Here is a 13,469-nt window from a genome sequence, read left to right as displayed (position 1 = left end):
TGTGTAGTGCTTAGCTCTGGGGGCTCTTCAGAAACAGCAACGTGTCCCTCCCTCAGCTTCCAGCTTCATGTGTTACCTGTCACCTAGCATGACACCTCAGGTCCAACTGGTCATAGTTCCTGACCAATGGGAGCTGCTGAATTGCACTTGGGGAAGGGGCAGCATGATGAGCTAAGAGTTGAGGAAAGGTGGTGAGTTCTTGTTTACTGTGTATTGCTTTTATTAAAAATACCAGTGACTTAGCCTTATTCATGATAGTAAAGTTAAGCCCAGCTTTAGGAGCCCCCTTAAGAATATAAGTCCCACTGAAGTCTGTGCTCAAAGTTAAGTAGTCAGAAGTACTTACTAAAAGGCTTGTGAAATCTGAATCATCAATAGTCTTCTGAAAACTCGATGTTTCTAAAAAATCAAGTCCTCAAGTATACTTGATTTTAACTGTGTTTTGTGAAAACATGAGAGTCATTGCAAAAGTCTTGGCAAGCAGATGGGCTTAAATGATAAAGACCTCATTTCCCTCATTTGCACTGAAGATTTTGGTCTTCAGGAGCTCATATGATATGAAACTGACCATCTATGTATGTCAGTCCTTACTACTGCACACAATGTTCTCAATTTAGTCAACCCAACTCAGTCCTACATATGTGCTTGATACTGCCTAGAGCTACTTTCCCCACCTTTTCCCCTGCAGAGTACATTGCAGGAAAAGGCTGCAGTAGGAGTGAAGATGACTATACCAAGAAGTGTGCATGGATAACTACTGGGGGAAAAAAAACACCTGTCGCTTATCTGGGAACAGAGCACTCCATTTACTTTTATCCGACCACCACCTCCCCCTTCCCCAAGAATTGGTTAGATTTTCATCTCATTCATTCTGCTTCACATAGAACTTGTGTTTTAATCTCTCATCTTGTAGAAGGATCAGAAAAATTGTCAATTATATTTCATTATAGATTGAATTACAAGCTGACCAACAATTAATTCTGCCATTCAATTAGCACAAAAATACAATTCTTCATAACGGACACTTGAAGTTTAAAACAGCATATACTTATTCTGAAATCTAATTTAATTTTAAATGTTCTAATCAGTATTTTAAATAAATACAATTTTCTTCAGACAGTTTCTGCAATTAAAATAACATTTTAAAAAATACTTTAGAGGTTCATAACAAACATTCTTTCTCCTCCCTAGTTTCTCAGAGCAGATCCCTTTGATCTGCCTACTCCAATTGCTATATATAGCAATCAGGAAACAAAGCATGACATCTAGGGAATCCACTGAACAGACTCAGGAAGTTCCTTTGGCACTGTTCCATGGGCTCTTGCTGGCTGACTGACAGACACTTTTATTGACGTCACTCAGAGAGAACTGCATATGCTGCAAATGAGCCTTTGCCTGCCAAAAAAGTCATTTCAGTGAGTCTGGCAGTAACTTTTAATATAGACAGACAAAAATCACAAGCACATATTGATTGAGGTCAATGTATAACACATGAAAGCTCACAAAAGCAAGACTTAATTGGAAATTATATTTTAAGTCCAATGCTCAAAATCTTTTTTGTTACTTGGACACTGGTACTGTTGTTTTGCAAACACGGAAACTATCCTATGTTCTGAAACCTCTATTAAAATTATAACCCAAATATTTGTCTGAATATCAAACACTCTGTACTTCTACTTTTAAAAGAAATAAAAAAGCTTTTACTGAGAAACTCACACTCACCTGGCATATTCATTGCTGGTCCACTCTGGTAATGAGGAACTCCTGACTTCTGTCTCAATCCGAACAGTATGCCTGAAGTATTATTTGGTACAGCTTGTGAAGAACTTGCAATATAACTCTGATAAGCCATTTTCAAGAGGCAAGGAGTGAGGAGGGAAGAAAAATTAGCACTTAACTTTCATAAAGCACTTTGAAATTTGCATACGAAAAAATCAATATACAAATACAAGTTGCAGTATCATATGCCTCTTTTTTATAACTACAATTGGATTCAGGTAATTTAATCACTGATTCTGTAAATACTGAACTTATAATTACCATATGCCAAAATAACAATATAAATTCTGTTAAACAATTAAAACCTGACCTGATTAATTTATAGTTGATTTATCCTGTGTGCATGCCAGCCGGAATGGCAAGATTTGTTTATTTTCCTCAAGATGGGGAACCTTTTTTGTGTCAGGGGCCAATGACCCACAGAAAAATCAGTCCAGGAACCACACACAAGGGAGAAGAAAAAAACCACCACCAAACAAATCTTCGCTGACGTGTCCCCTGACTTAGAAGCAGAAAGATGCTCCCTATATTCCCCTTGCATATCAGAGCCTAAGAGGCCCAACCTTGTAGACTTACTGGTGGAGCCCCAAGTCTCAAGGGCTGCATTCTCCACCCGGCGATTTTAGGGAAAGTATGCAGTCTATTGATTTACTTATTTGAATATAAACTGTCTAACCAATTTACCCTAAATCTGCTAATGTTTCTAATTAAAATTTGTTTCTCTAAGCATTTGTCCACTTTCTTCCTTTCAATTTAAATTCAGAGAATTTACTTATTTCTATAGCTAGTTAACAGAGTCCTGATTTCTGTCCTTTAAAATGCAATGTAAACTCGAAGGCTGTGTCTAGACTACATCCCCATCTAAACTGCAGTTTTTCTATAGAAAAGCCCTGTTTTGAAAAAACCCGTGACTGCCGTTATGCAAATGAAGCACGGGAAATTTAAATCCCGGCTTCATTTGCAATTTTGAAGTGTCTAATTTACATCCCTTTTTCGAGAAAAGGGATGTAGTCTAGACACAGCCATAGTAAATAGAAACTTTTTAATACAAGAGGAGCAAGATCAGTTATTTTGGTTTTTTTAAGTGTCACCTATTAAAGCATCAATTTATGTCAAGATTCAGAAGCCATAATCAATATTTACATTAGGAAATTCTTTTGTGATCATAAAAGAAGGATCAATATAATTAATATGATATATTAATATGAGCTATGCCGTAGTGAAGTCAGATGAGAGCATTCCAGAAAAGAGCCAATTATTAATAAAAATCATGAACATGTTCAGGTGAAGACAACTCGACACACAATTTGAGGGTCTTGCAGTTTTTACTCTATTTTCTAGAACTGAAGTTCTCATTTAAAGAATATGTCCTCCTAGTACCAAATATAACCTTCAAAATAGAAGCCAATATATAGTGTTTATGTTAATGAATATTTAGTCACAAAAACCTTGACACTCAATGGTTCCCAGCCTTTTTTATACCATGGACTGGAAAATGCATTCACAAACATTTGGCAGGCTGGTAGCATTTTATTTGCATATTCATTGTGGAAATAATGAATATGCAAATGAAATGTGGTCAGTCCACCAAGGAGCCTCCAGGAACAGCAAGCTTCAGCTGTGTCAGCTTCCCACCACATGGCGGCTGCCAGAGCTGAACCCAGTTGCTGTGCAGTGGCTCAGGGGGCCAAGGTGTACCCACGACCCAGCCCCAAGAGCCGCTGTGAACAGCCAGCTTCAGCTCCAGCAGCCACCACGGCCCAGCAGCTAGTGCCTTGTGGGCTAGCACCAGTCCATGGACCAGAAGTTGGGAACCACTACTTTAACTCATCACCTCATTGGTTTCAGAAATAACCCACTAATAACCACTGAAATTTTAAATGTCTTCTTTGTTATATACCAAAAGCATATATGAAGTAAACGGATCTTAAAATGTTCACATGGCACTTGCACATCACAAAAGCCAATTCATTCAAATTGCCATTTCTCACACACAAAATTATACAGAATACATGCAATTTCCAGAAGAAGCATAATCAATTAAGAACAACCAGATGATAGACGGGGAAAATGTAGAAAGAAGTGAGATGGATATTCATAGAGACCATGTACAGGACTATGTAGCACTTTAAAGACTAACAAGATGGTTTATTAGATGATGAGCTTTCATGGGCCAGACCCACTTCCTCAGATCAAATAATGGAAGAAAATAGTCACAACCATATATACCAAAGGATACAATTTAAAAAAAATGAACACACATGAAAAGGACAAATCACATTACAGAACAGAAGGGGGATGTGGGGGGGGGGGGGAAGGAGGTGAATGCCAGTGAGTTAATGATATTAGAGGTGGGGAAGGGGAGATGTCTGTGAGTTAATAGAACAACCAAGAAAAGACAATAAATTTTCCAAACTGCTCCACACCACAAGCTACAACAGCAACAACCTCAACCCACCGGATAATATTGTTAACCTCTCCAGCTACAAACTCAATCCAGCAGAAGAGTCTGTCTTATCCAGGGGTCTCTCTTTCTGCCCCACGTCCCCCACAAACTGGATATAATTTTGTGGTGACCTTGAAGCTTTTTTTCGCCGCCTCCGCCTCTGAGAATATTTCCAAGCCACCAATGAACACCAATCTAACCTACCAGATCCCCCCTATCAACACAAAAGGAAGAATAATTCTATATGGACTCCCCCTGACTGTCGGAATTACAATCTAGATTTCTATATACAAAGCTTCCGCAACAACGCACAGACTGACATTATTCGCAAACAACAACAAGCGACACACAATCTCAGCCACGCTGAACAACATGCCGTCCAGAGTCTCAAAAACAACCTGGACATTATAATCAAACCAGCTGACAAAGGTGGTGCTGTGGTCATTATGAATAAGGCCAACTATAACCAAGAGGCAACCAGACAACTCTCCAACACCACATTTTACAAACCTCTCTCCTCTGATCCTACCTAGGAATACCAAAAGAAATTACACTGTCTCCTTAAAAGCCTCCCTACAGCTACTCGGGAACAAATCCACACAGAAACACCTTCTGACCCCCGACCAGGATTTTTCTATCTGCTTCCCAAGATCCATAAACCTGGTCACCCCGGACGCCCCATCATCTCTGGTATTGGGACACTCACTACTGGTCTATCCAGCTATGTAGACTCTCTCCTCAAACCCTACGCAACCAACACCCCCAGCTATCTCCGAGACACTACTGACTTCCTAAGGAAACTACAAAACATAGATAACCTCCCCAATAACACCATCCTTGCCACCATGGATGTAGAAGCACTATACACCAACATCCCACATGAAGACGGATTACAAGCTATTAGAAACACTATCCCAGAGGACACCACTGCCAACCTGGTAGCAGACCTATGTAACTTCGTTCTCACCCACAATTATTTCCAGTTTGAGAACAACTTATACCTCCAGATCAGCGGCACAGCCATGGGTACACGCATGGCCTCACAGTATGCTAACATCTTTATGGCTGACCTAGAACAACGTTTCCTCAACTCCCGTCCCCTTTTACCCCTTCTCTACTTACGCTACATCGATGACATCTTTATGATCTGGACGCATGACCAAGAAACACTGGAGACATTCCACAGAGATTTCAACAACCGACACCCCACCATTAACCTCAGCCTGGACCATTCCACACGAGAGATCCATTTCCTGGACACCACAGTACAAATCAACAATGGAAAATTAGACACCACCCTCTACAGAAAACCCACTGACTCATACAGTTACCTACATGCTTCCAGCTCCCATCCAGAACACACCATACGATCCATCATCTATAGCCAAGCCCTTCGATACAACCGCATCTGCTCTAATCCCACAGACAGAGACCAGAAACTTCAGGATCTCTACCAAGCATTTATAAATCTCAACTACCCACCCGGAGAAATAAAAAAGCAAATTGAAAGAGCCAAACGAATACCTAGAAACCATCTACTACAAGACAGACCCAAGAAAACCAACAATAGAACACCACTTGTCATCACCTACAGCTCCCAACTTAAACCTGTCCAACACATTATCAATAGATTACAGCCTATACTGGAACAGGACACTAAACTCCAAGAAGCTCTGGGAGACAGACCCATAGTCTCCTATAGACAACCACCTAACCTCAAGATGATTCTTACCAACAACCACAGGACATACCACACTAATACCAACCCTGGTACTTTCCCTTGCAACAAACCCCGCTGCCAGCTTTGTCCACATATTCACTCTGCTGACACCATTATTGGGCCTAACCAAGTGAGTTATAAGATCAAGAATACATATTCCTGTGCCTCCAGAAATATAATCTATGCTATCATGTGCCGAAAGTGTCCGTCTGCTATGTACATTGGACAAACATCTCAGACACTTCGCCAAAGAATCAATGCCCACAAAACAGACATTAGACAGGATCACAAAGAAAAAACAGTTGCTTGTCATTTCAAACAGAAAGGACACTGTCTCAATGACCTACTAACCTGCATCCTACTTCAGAAGACATTCAAATCTGCACTTGAAAGGGAATCCTCTGAACTGGCATTCATGCTAAAATTCGACACTCTCCGCAGGGGACTTAACAAAGACCCCAGCTATCTTACCCATTACAAAGATAGCTTCCCCCATTATCACCTCTAATTCTATTAACTCACAGACATCTCCCCTTCCCCACCTCTAATATCATTAACTCACTGGCATTCACCTCCTTTCCCCCCCCCCCCCACATCCCCCTTCTGTTCTGTAATGTGATTTGTCCTTTTCACGTGTGTTCATTTTTTTTAAATTGTATCCTTTGGTATATATGGTTGTGACTATTTTCTTCCATTATTTGATCTGAGGAAGTGGGTCTGGCCCACGAAAGCTCATCATCTAATAAACCATCTTGTTAGTCTTTAAAGTGCTACATAGACCTGTATTTTGTTTCAGCTACACCAGACTAACACGGCTACATTTCTACCATAGAGACCATGATATCCTCTGAACTTTATGGTAAAACGAGAACCCATGAAAACTTCATTTTCATGTCTGTTTTTGCACAAACTGGTTCAATCATTTCATATGTAGAATAAATCAATATCTTTCACTGCCTTGGAAGTAACAATCTCTATTGGGTAAATATTTCAAAGCATACTTGAAACACCAATTTTACAATCTCATTAAAAGGTCAAGTGCAACATTGATATGAGTCCCCCTATCTGCAAATCCTGTGATAGACCAAAGGCAGGGGGCTGCAGGAGTTTGGTGGAGGACAGGTACATCTGTAATTGGATGAGTGGGTTCCTGTTCCCTGCATAGGCTGTGAGAGACTGCTGCTCAGTAACCAAGACACAGGCAGGCACCTGAGACTCATTAAGAGCCAGCCAGCAGCAGCAGGCTAATTAGACACATGCAGCCAGTTAAGGCCTGCTGGCCTACTATAAAAGGCTTCCCCTCAGGTAAGGGATGGGGGAAAGGAGAAGAGTAACCGAGTGGAGAGGAGGAAGTGCAGTGTAGAGGAGAACTAAAAGTTACAAGTGGGAAAGGATTCACTTGAGAGACGGTATCATAGGTGTGGTTGTGGACATGGCACAAGAAGGGGCTACTATTCTATGGAGATAAGGGCAAGAGCCCCACTAGTGGCTGCTACCTAGGGTCCTGGGCCAGAACCCAGAGTAAGTAGCAAGACTAGGTTCTCCTCAATCCTCCCCATGCCTGGTGGGCTGTCCCTGAGGGGAAAGGGGGGGCCTAGGACCATGGAAGGATTTTCCCCCCATGCTAGGGAATTGCCTGCGATGAGAATGGCTTGTTAAGCAGGGACCTCACCTTGGACAGACAAGAGGCAGCAGGAGGGTCTCCGCAAACCTCTGAGGCATACTAAAAATCCGCCAGGAAGCACAGGACCCAGAGGTATGACAAAAGCTCCACCACAATCCCAAGAACCACCACCATCAGTGTTGAATACACATTGATGTACACTTATAATATGTTTGCCATCTCGAGCACCTGATTTCAGCAAGGATCCCTGGATACAACTTCTTAAAGTAAGACAATTTCTACTCGGTGAAGAAACAGGACACACTGAATCAGAATATGCCTCTGTCTCCTCACTGAGTCTGTTCTCTGACATGCCCAAGAAATCAAAGGCCTTACTGGAAACAAACCTCCATCTCAAAACTTGACCGCTGACACAAGAAGTCTCCCAAAACTAGTATTCTATTGCTGGCATGTCTTTTAAGATTATTATCCTCATAACAATCCTTAGGAGTTTGGTTCAGTATAGCCATGAATCCTTGATCTCTCAAAGAGTTGGGGTTAATGTCATTAAGTAAACTAGACATGGACATGCAAAAGCAATTTAATTACTGCCATGGCTGTATAGCAGTGGTTCTCAAACTTTTTGGCCTGTGGACCACCTGGCTCAATATAAACTTTTCCACGGACCACCACATGCTAACGGAAACTCACCATTAATTACATAATTATGCTCAAGCCATTTTGCTAGTGTTGCAGCTAGGGAGAATGGTTTAATTTAAATAGATAAACAGATTAAGTGTTTTAACTTTCTCATATTAGTTTATCTAACTCAATTTTAAATAAAGTAATATATTAACTTATGCCCAATACAAAAGGTTTCAGTGTTTTCTGTATTAATAGCAGTGGTGGGGAACCTTTTTGGGTCAGGGCCACTGACCCACAGAAACAAAAAAATCAGTCCGGGACCATACAAATGAGAAGCAAGAAAACCTCTTCCAAAACCCCCCAGCCCACACTGATGTGGTCCCCAACTGACACACCTCACTCACCCACAGGGCAAGGGGAGGGACAGGGAGCACTGAGGTTCAGGGCTTCCCATAGGCCACATTTATTTTTCTGGGGTTCCAGAGTTGGTGGATTTTGTGCCTTTAGGCTCTGGGGTGGGGACAAAAATAAGGGGTTCAGTGTACAAGACAGAGCTGCCAATGAGTGGGATAGGGATGGGGGTACAGCAGGGGGTGAGGGTCGGAGGTCTAGATGGGAGGCAGGATGCAGAAGCACACTGGGAGTAGGGTGTCTGGCCAGGAGGGCATGTGTAGGAGCAAGCTGGGTGTGTGGGGTCTTGGCACGGGGGGCTGGGTATGAAGGGGGGGGCTTACCTGGCTTTGCACTCCCACCTCTCTCATTACCTCCCGACAGCGCGTCACTACGCTTCTATTCCCAGTATGGAGGAGGAGCTCAAGCCCTCTTCCCCACGCAGCAGGGAGCCTTTGCAGACATAGAAAGGGGACATAGAACCATAGAAGAGGAGGGTTGGAAGAGACCCCAGGAGGCCTTCTGGCTCCATCCCCTGGCTCCAAGCAGAACCAACCTCAAGAAAATCAGGCATCTCACTTCTTCCTTTGGGCATTGTAGCCTCAGAGTGGCTAGAGGGGAATCTTTCCTTAGGGTTAGCCACAGTTCTGGCACTTTGCTGTGCTCACCTGGCTGAAAGGCGAGCCCAGGGTGCAGAGATGGGGGCGTGTTGCTGTCCCCACAGTAAGCCAGCTGGGGAAAGCCCAGGGCTCGTGGCTCCACCAGCGCAGGCCAATCCACAGTGCAGCAGTATGTTCCTTCCCACCTTCCCCATCTCCGAGGCCCACTCCCTTGAATCGTTACAACTCCCTGACCCCAAAGAAGCGTGCTATGTTGGGACCTTGGGACCTGCTCCTACCAAATGTACCAGATTTTGCACATAACCCGGTGCACCACCCCCTCTCCTCCAAACTACCATCCCTCGCTGCCTTTTTGTAAGAAGGAGGCTCCCCCTCCCCGCCCCCGGTTTAGACCCACCAGCCAGCACTGCAAAGAAATCCAAATTGCAAAGCAAAGGGAGTTGACACTTTCCAGACCCCTGCTGAATGCTGTTTGCAAACCTAGGACTGCAGCCTACTCACCATGCTTGCAGGAGAAAAGCGAATGGGCGGTGAGAGCCTGCCCAGAGCTTACAGGTTGCATGGAGCAAACGCAGTGCTCCCGCCCCCAACTTTTGCCTCCTGCATAGCCCAGCCAGCACTGTAGCCCCTTTGTATTTCCTCCCCCAACCCATGCCATTTCCCTTTAATGAGCTGATGGGAAGGATCTGTGCCAAGCCCAGCACCACCAGTCTGAAACGCACAGAGTAGTTCAGAGAAATCCTTCTTAGAAACCCCCCCTACTTGCAGCCTCTCCCTGTTTGAGCTCCTTCCTCCCCCACCATTTCTAGAACAGGGGAAATCTCCCCCTCCCCTTTGCACCTCCTCCCCTTCACCCGCCTGCTGAGGGAAGCCAAAGAGGGCTCCCCACTGCATGGGGGGGGGGGGAGGGGCTGAGCTCAAGCCGCGCACCACCTCACCTGTAAGGTGGCTGCGGACCACTAGTGGTCCGTGGATCACACTTTAAGAATCACTGCAGTAAAGTGACATAACTTAGGTCAATGTAGTTTTATAACCTACACACAACCTAGGTAATACCTTATTTGCAACTTTTTAAACTTGAGATAAAATAATGGCACTGCAAACTCTAGAATACATACTGAAGTCAACGCCTTACAATCAGGCGATTGGACTATCAATTTGTTCACTCAGTTTATATTAATATTTCAAATCTCAACCTTGTAAGAAAACAATGGGAAACATTGCAAAAAATTAAAATATGAATAATTAATTATTTTTTCAATTACAACATACAGATCAAAGTTATACTAAAGCCCAGATCCTGCAAACTGCACATACAGAACTTTATACACAAAAATACATTGTCCTGAAGACAATGTAATTACTCCTGTGTACAGTTAATCAGCTGCCAAAGTCTCTGAAAAACAACTTTAAAACACAGTGTAGTAAAAAGCCCATTTAATACTAAAATTCCTGAAAAGGAACTTGTGTGTAGGGATAATAAAATGCGTTTATTTGTATAAACGTGTATCTGCTGAAATTTTCAGCCAATAGTCATTTACATGTGGGCGGGAGGTGGGAGCCACTGGTTGCAGGGACCCAACTTCAAAGCTGGCTCCCCGCAAGTACCAGTTCCCATTCCCCCACCCCCACACCCCACCCTCACCACTGTCTCTGTATCAAAGGTGGGAGGGGAGTGGTCGGCTGGGCGGGAGCTGGTTTCAAAGCTGGCTCCTGATAGAGACAAGGCAGCAAGGGCATTGCATGTAGTCATTAGCTTTAACTGATAAGCCCAGGCTTTTCAATTAATCATGTGAACAACTACACGCTAACATCCCTACTTATGTGTCATGATATGCTTAGTAAACTTCTACAAAAACGACAAGCTTCTTCACACTGAAATTAAGTGAACATACAATAAGCAATTACCACTTTTTTGTACTTCGTTAATTTAGTTGTAATTGATTCTTGAATTTTATAAGCCACAAAAAAAATTACCTCATTTAATATTACAGGTTGTGCTGTTACTGTAGCTACTGGCCTCAATATGGGTGGAGCCATTTCAGGAACTGTAATATTTCTTGATACTGGCTGTATCATGACAGGAACGGTTACAGGACTGCTAACAGGCTGTATTTCAGAATCTGACCCAGGTATCTGCTGCACTGATAAACATCCAGCAACAGGTCTCTGTGGAGTTGGCGAAGTTCCTGAAATAGTCACCGGTCTGGACACAGACTGAAAGACTGGTGAAACAGCGACAGCACCAGGAGTGGATGCAGGAGACATATAGTGTTGACTTGCAGGCTTGAATGTAGTAACTGTACCTGTTACACAGAATTCCAGAATAATCAATACATAGTATTACAATTAGATGTTTCATTAAGGTTGTTTTTTTTTAAATTACCATATTAGGACAATGTAGTACCTCTACTAGGTGCACCATTCTGTATCCCCGTTCGTGATGAGCTGAGGTTGACTCTGTTCAATATATCTGTTAAAAGTTACATTTATGTCTTAATTCCAGTGACAAATTACTAAAAACTGAAGTGAAGTTAAAATAAGAACAAAAATTAAAATCAGCATTCACATTTGTGAGGTACCATAAGCCAACAGATTTTTTTCAAATACAAACTTGAATGCCATTTCTAAAATAAATATCCAGTACATCAAACTGCTTTATCAGCCTATTTGTGGAAAGCTCTTGATCCTAATTTTTCCTCTTGAGACAGTTAATTCACCAAATCATGTCAAACTTTAGTTCTCTAGAAATGTATCTAAGAAAGCAAAACTTTCATACACTAATCCGTAAATATTTAGCTGTGTTGTACCAAAATTTAATGAAGACAATCGAAACAAATTAGAAGTGAATACATTCCTAAATTATCTTAGAAAAAGTTTAATTCTGAAAAAAAAAATCCAAAAAGGGGAAGCAAACTCCTTGCTCCTTCCCCCAATTAATTACTGATTACTTTGCATTTGACAATTTTTTAAGACCCATCAGGAGGAATAATTTGAACCACTTATTCTAAACAGTATCAACTTACAAAAAGGATGTGATATCATTGCAGAAAGCTCAATCTCCAACACAGGTGAAAAGCCAAATAATATATTAGGCTGTTCAAGGAACAAGACAGAGAGGTACTACCAAAATATAAAATACCACTATATAAATAAACAGCATTCTCTCACCTTGTATATTGTTCAGTTTTAGTCACTACAACTCAAAGTTAAGATAGGAAATAGAGGAGATACAAAAACAGTCAAACATTATGAACACGGAAACATATTATGAAGACATTGGAAAGACTGGAATCTTTTACCTTAGAGAGCAGATGAATAAAAGGGAAAAATCATAGAAATATAAAATTAATAAATGGTATAGAGACGGTAGTTCAGGAACATCTAGTCAATCTCACTTATAAAAGGGACACAGAAGGGTAGCAAATTCAAAACAAGAAAAGAACACTTACACAAAAGACACAAGCAGCGAAAGTCAGTTTAACCCTCAAAATATGATTAAGGCCAAGAATTTAGCTGGATTTATAAAAAGATTAGATATTTATATAACTAACAAGAATATAAAAGGGTAACAACAAATATTTAATTTTTAATTTCTGGGCAAAAGCCTACCTGGTAGCTAAAAGAAGCTTTTCCTGGGTGAAAATGATGCTTCAGGTGCTTATTGAAGAGTTTCTTCCTCTGGAAAAAAAACTGGCACTGGCTACTGTTAGAGATAAAAGAGCAGGCTAGTTGGACCACTGGTCTTATCCAGTATAGTGAGCAGAAGTTTATCATACCAGTACTCATCTGGATGACATTACATAAGGAAAACCAAAAATAAAGAGGCAAACTGCTCACTATGATAGGGTATATATATTTACCTTGACCACAAAACCAGCAGAACTCACTATCTAAGCACTGTTTGGAAAAAGGTCCAGGAGGGGAAAAAATGGTAATTTTCTTGCAGTGTAATTGTTCTTTGAGACCTGATTCATAGATGTAGTCCATTTGGAAAACTACAAGCATCGCTACATTTTAATGGCCAATCCTCTGTAAAAAGCATCTAACACATTGAGAAACAACTGTGCTGATGTCTTGACCACCAAGCAGCCTTCTGTCAAGAAAGCCCATAACTCCTTTACATCTTCAGACATGACATTGCATCCCAGTTTAAAATCACGTTTTCCTAACAATTCCATTTGGAAAGGTTTAGCCGTCTTAAATCCCTCAAAATTGCATCTTCCATCCACATTCTTGGTCAGGTTTGTGCTTTACTTCTTGCCA

The 13,469-nt window shown here is 41.7% G+C and overlaps 1 protein-coding gene across 6 annotated transcripts in view; it reads right to left on the bottom strand.

Annotated features, from left to right (window-relative positions):
* The window catches only part of ZNF280D (zinc finger protein 280D), a 133,210-nt gene that overhangs the window by 82,869 nt on the left and 36,872 nt on the right, over positions 1-13,469 (bottom strand). For 4 of the 6 annotated variants that reach the window (XR_012895788.2, XM_025190091.3, XM_006112486.5 and 1 more), the window contains 3 exons: positions 11,611-11,676; positions 11,181-11,509; positions 1,723-1,840 (listed from right to left, as the gene is read on the bottom strand). Coding sequence is in view for 5 of the 6 variants with exons in the window: in XM_025190091.3 (XP_025045876.2) it covers positions 1,723-1,840; positions 11,181-11,509; positions 11,611-11,676 (513 nt within the window). In the remaining variant the exon portion in view is untranslated. Of the gene's footprint in view, positions 1-1,722; positions 1,841-11,180; positions 11,510-11,610; positions 11,677-12,815; positions 12,910-13,469 lie in introns of all 6 variants that reach the window. The other 2 variants (XM_075897303.1, XM_006112482.4) reach the window with 2 other exon arrangements.

Source organism: Pelodiscus sinensis, chromosome 14 (genome assembly GCF_052426305.1).
Source record: "Pelodiscus sinensis isolate ZL-2025 chromosome 14, ASM5242630v1, whole genome shotgun sequence".
In the NCBI taxonomy this organism is placed as follows: Eukaryota; Metazoa; Chordata; order Testudines; family Trionychidae; genus Pelodiscus; species Pelodiscus sinensis.
This window is presented reverse-complemented; position numbering and strand designations above follow the sequence as displayed.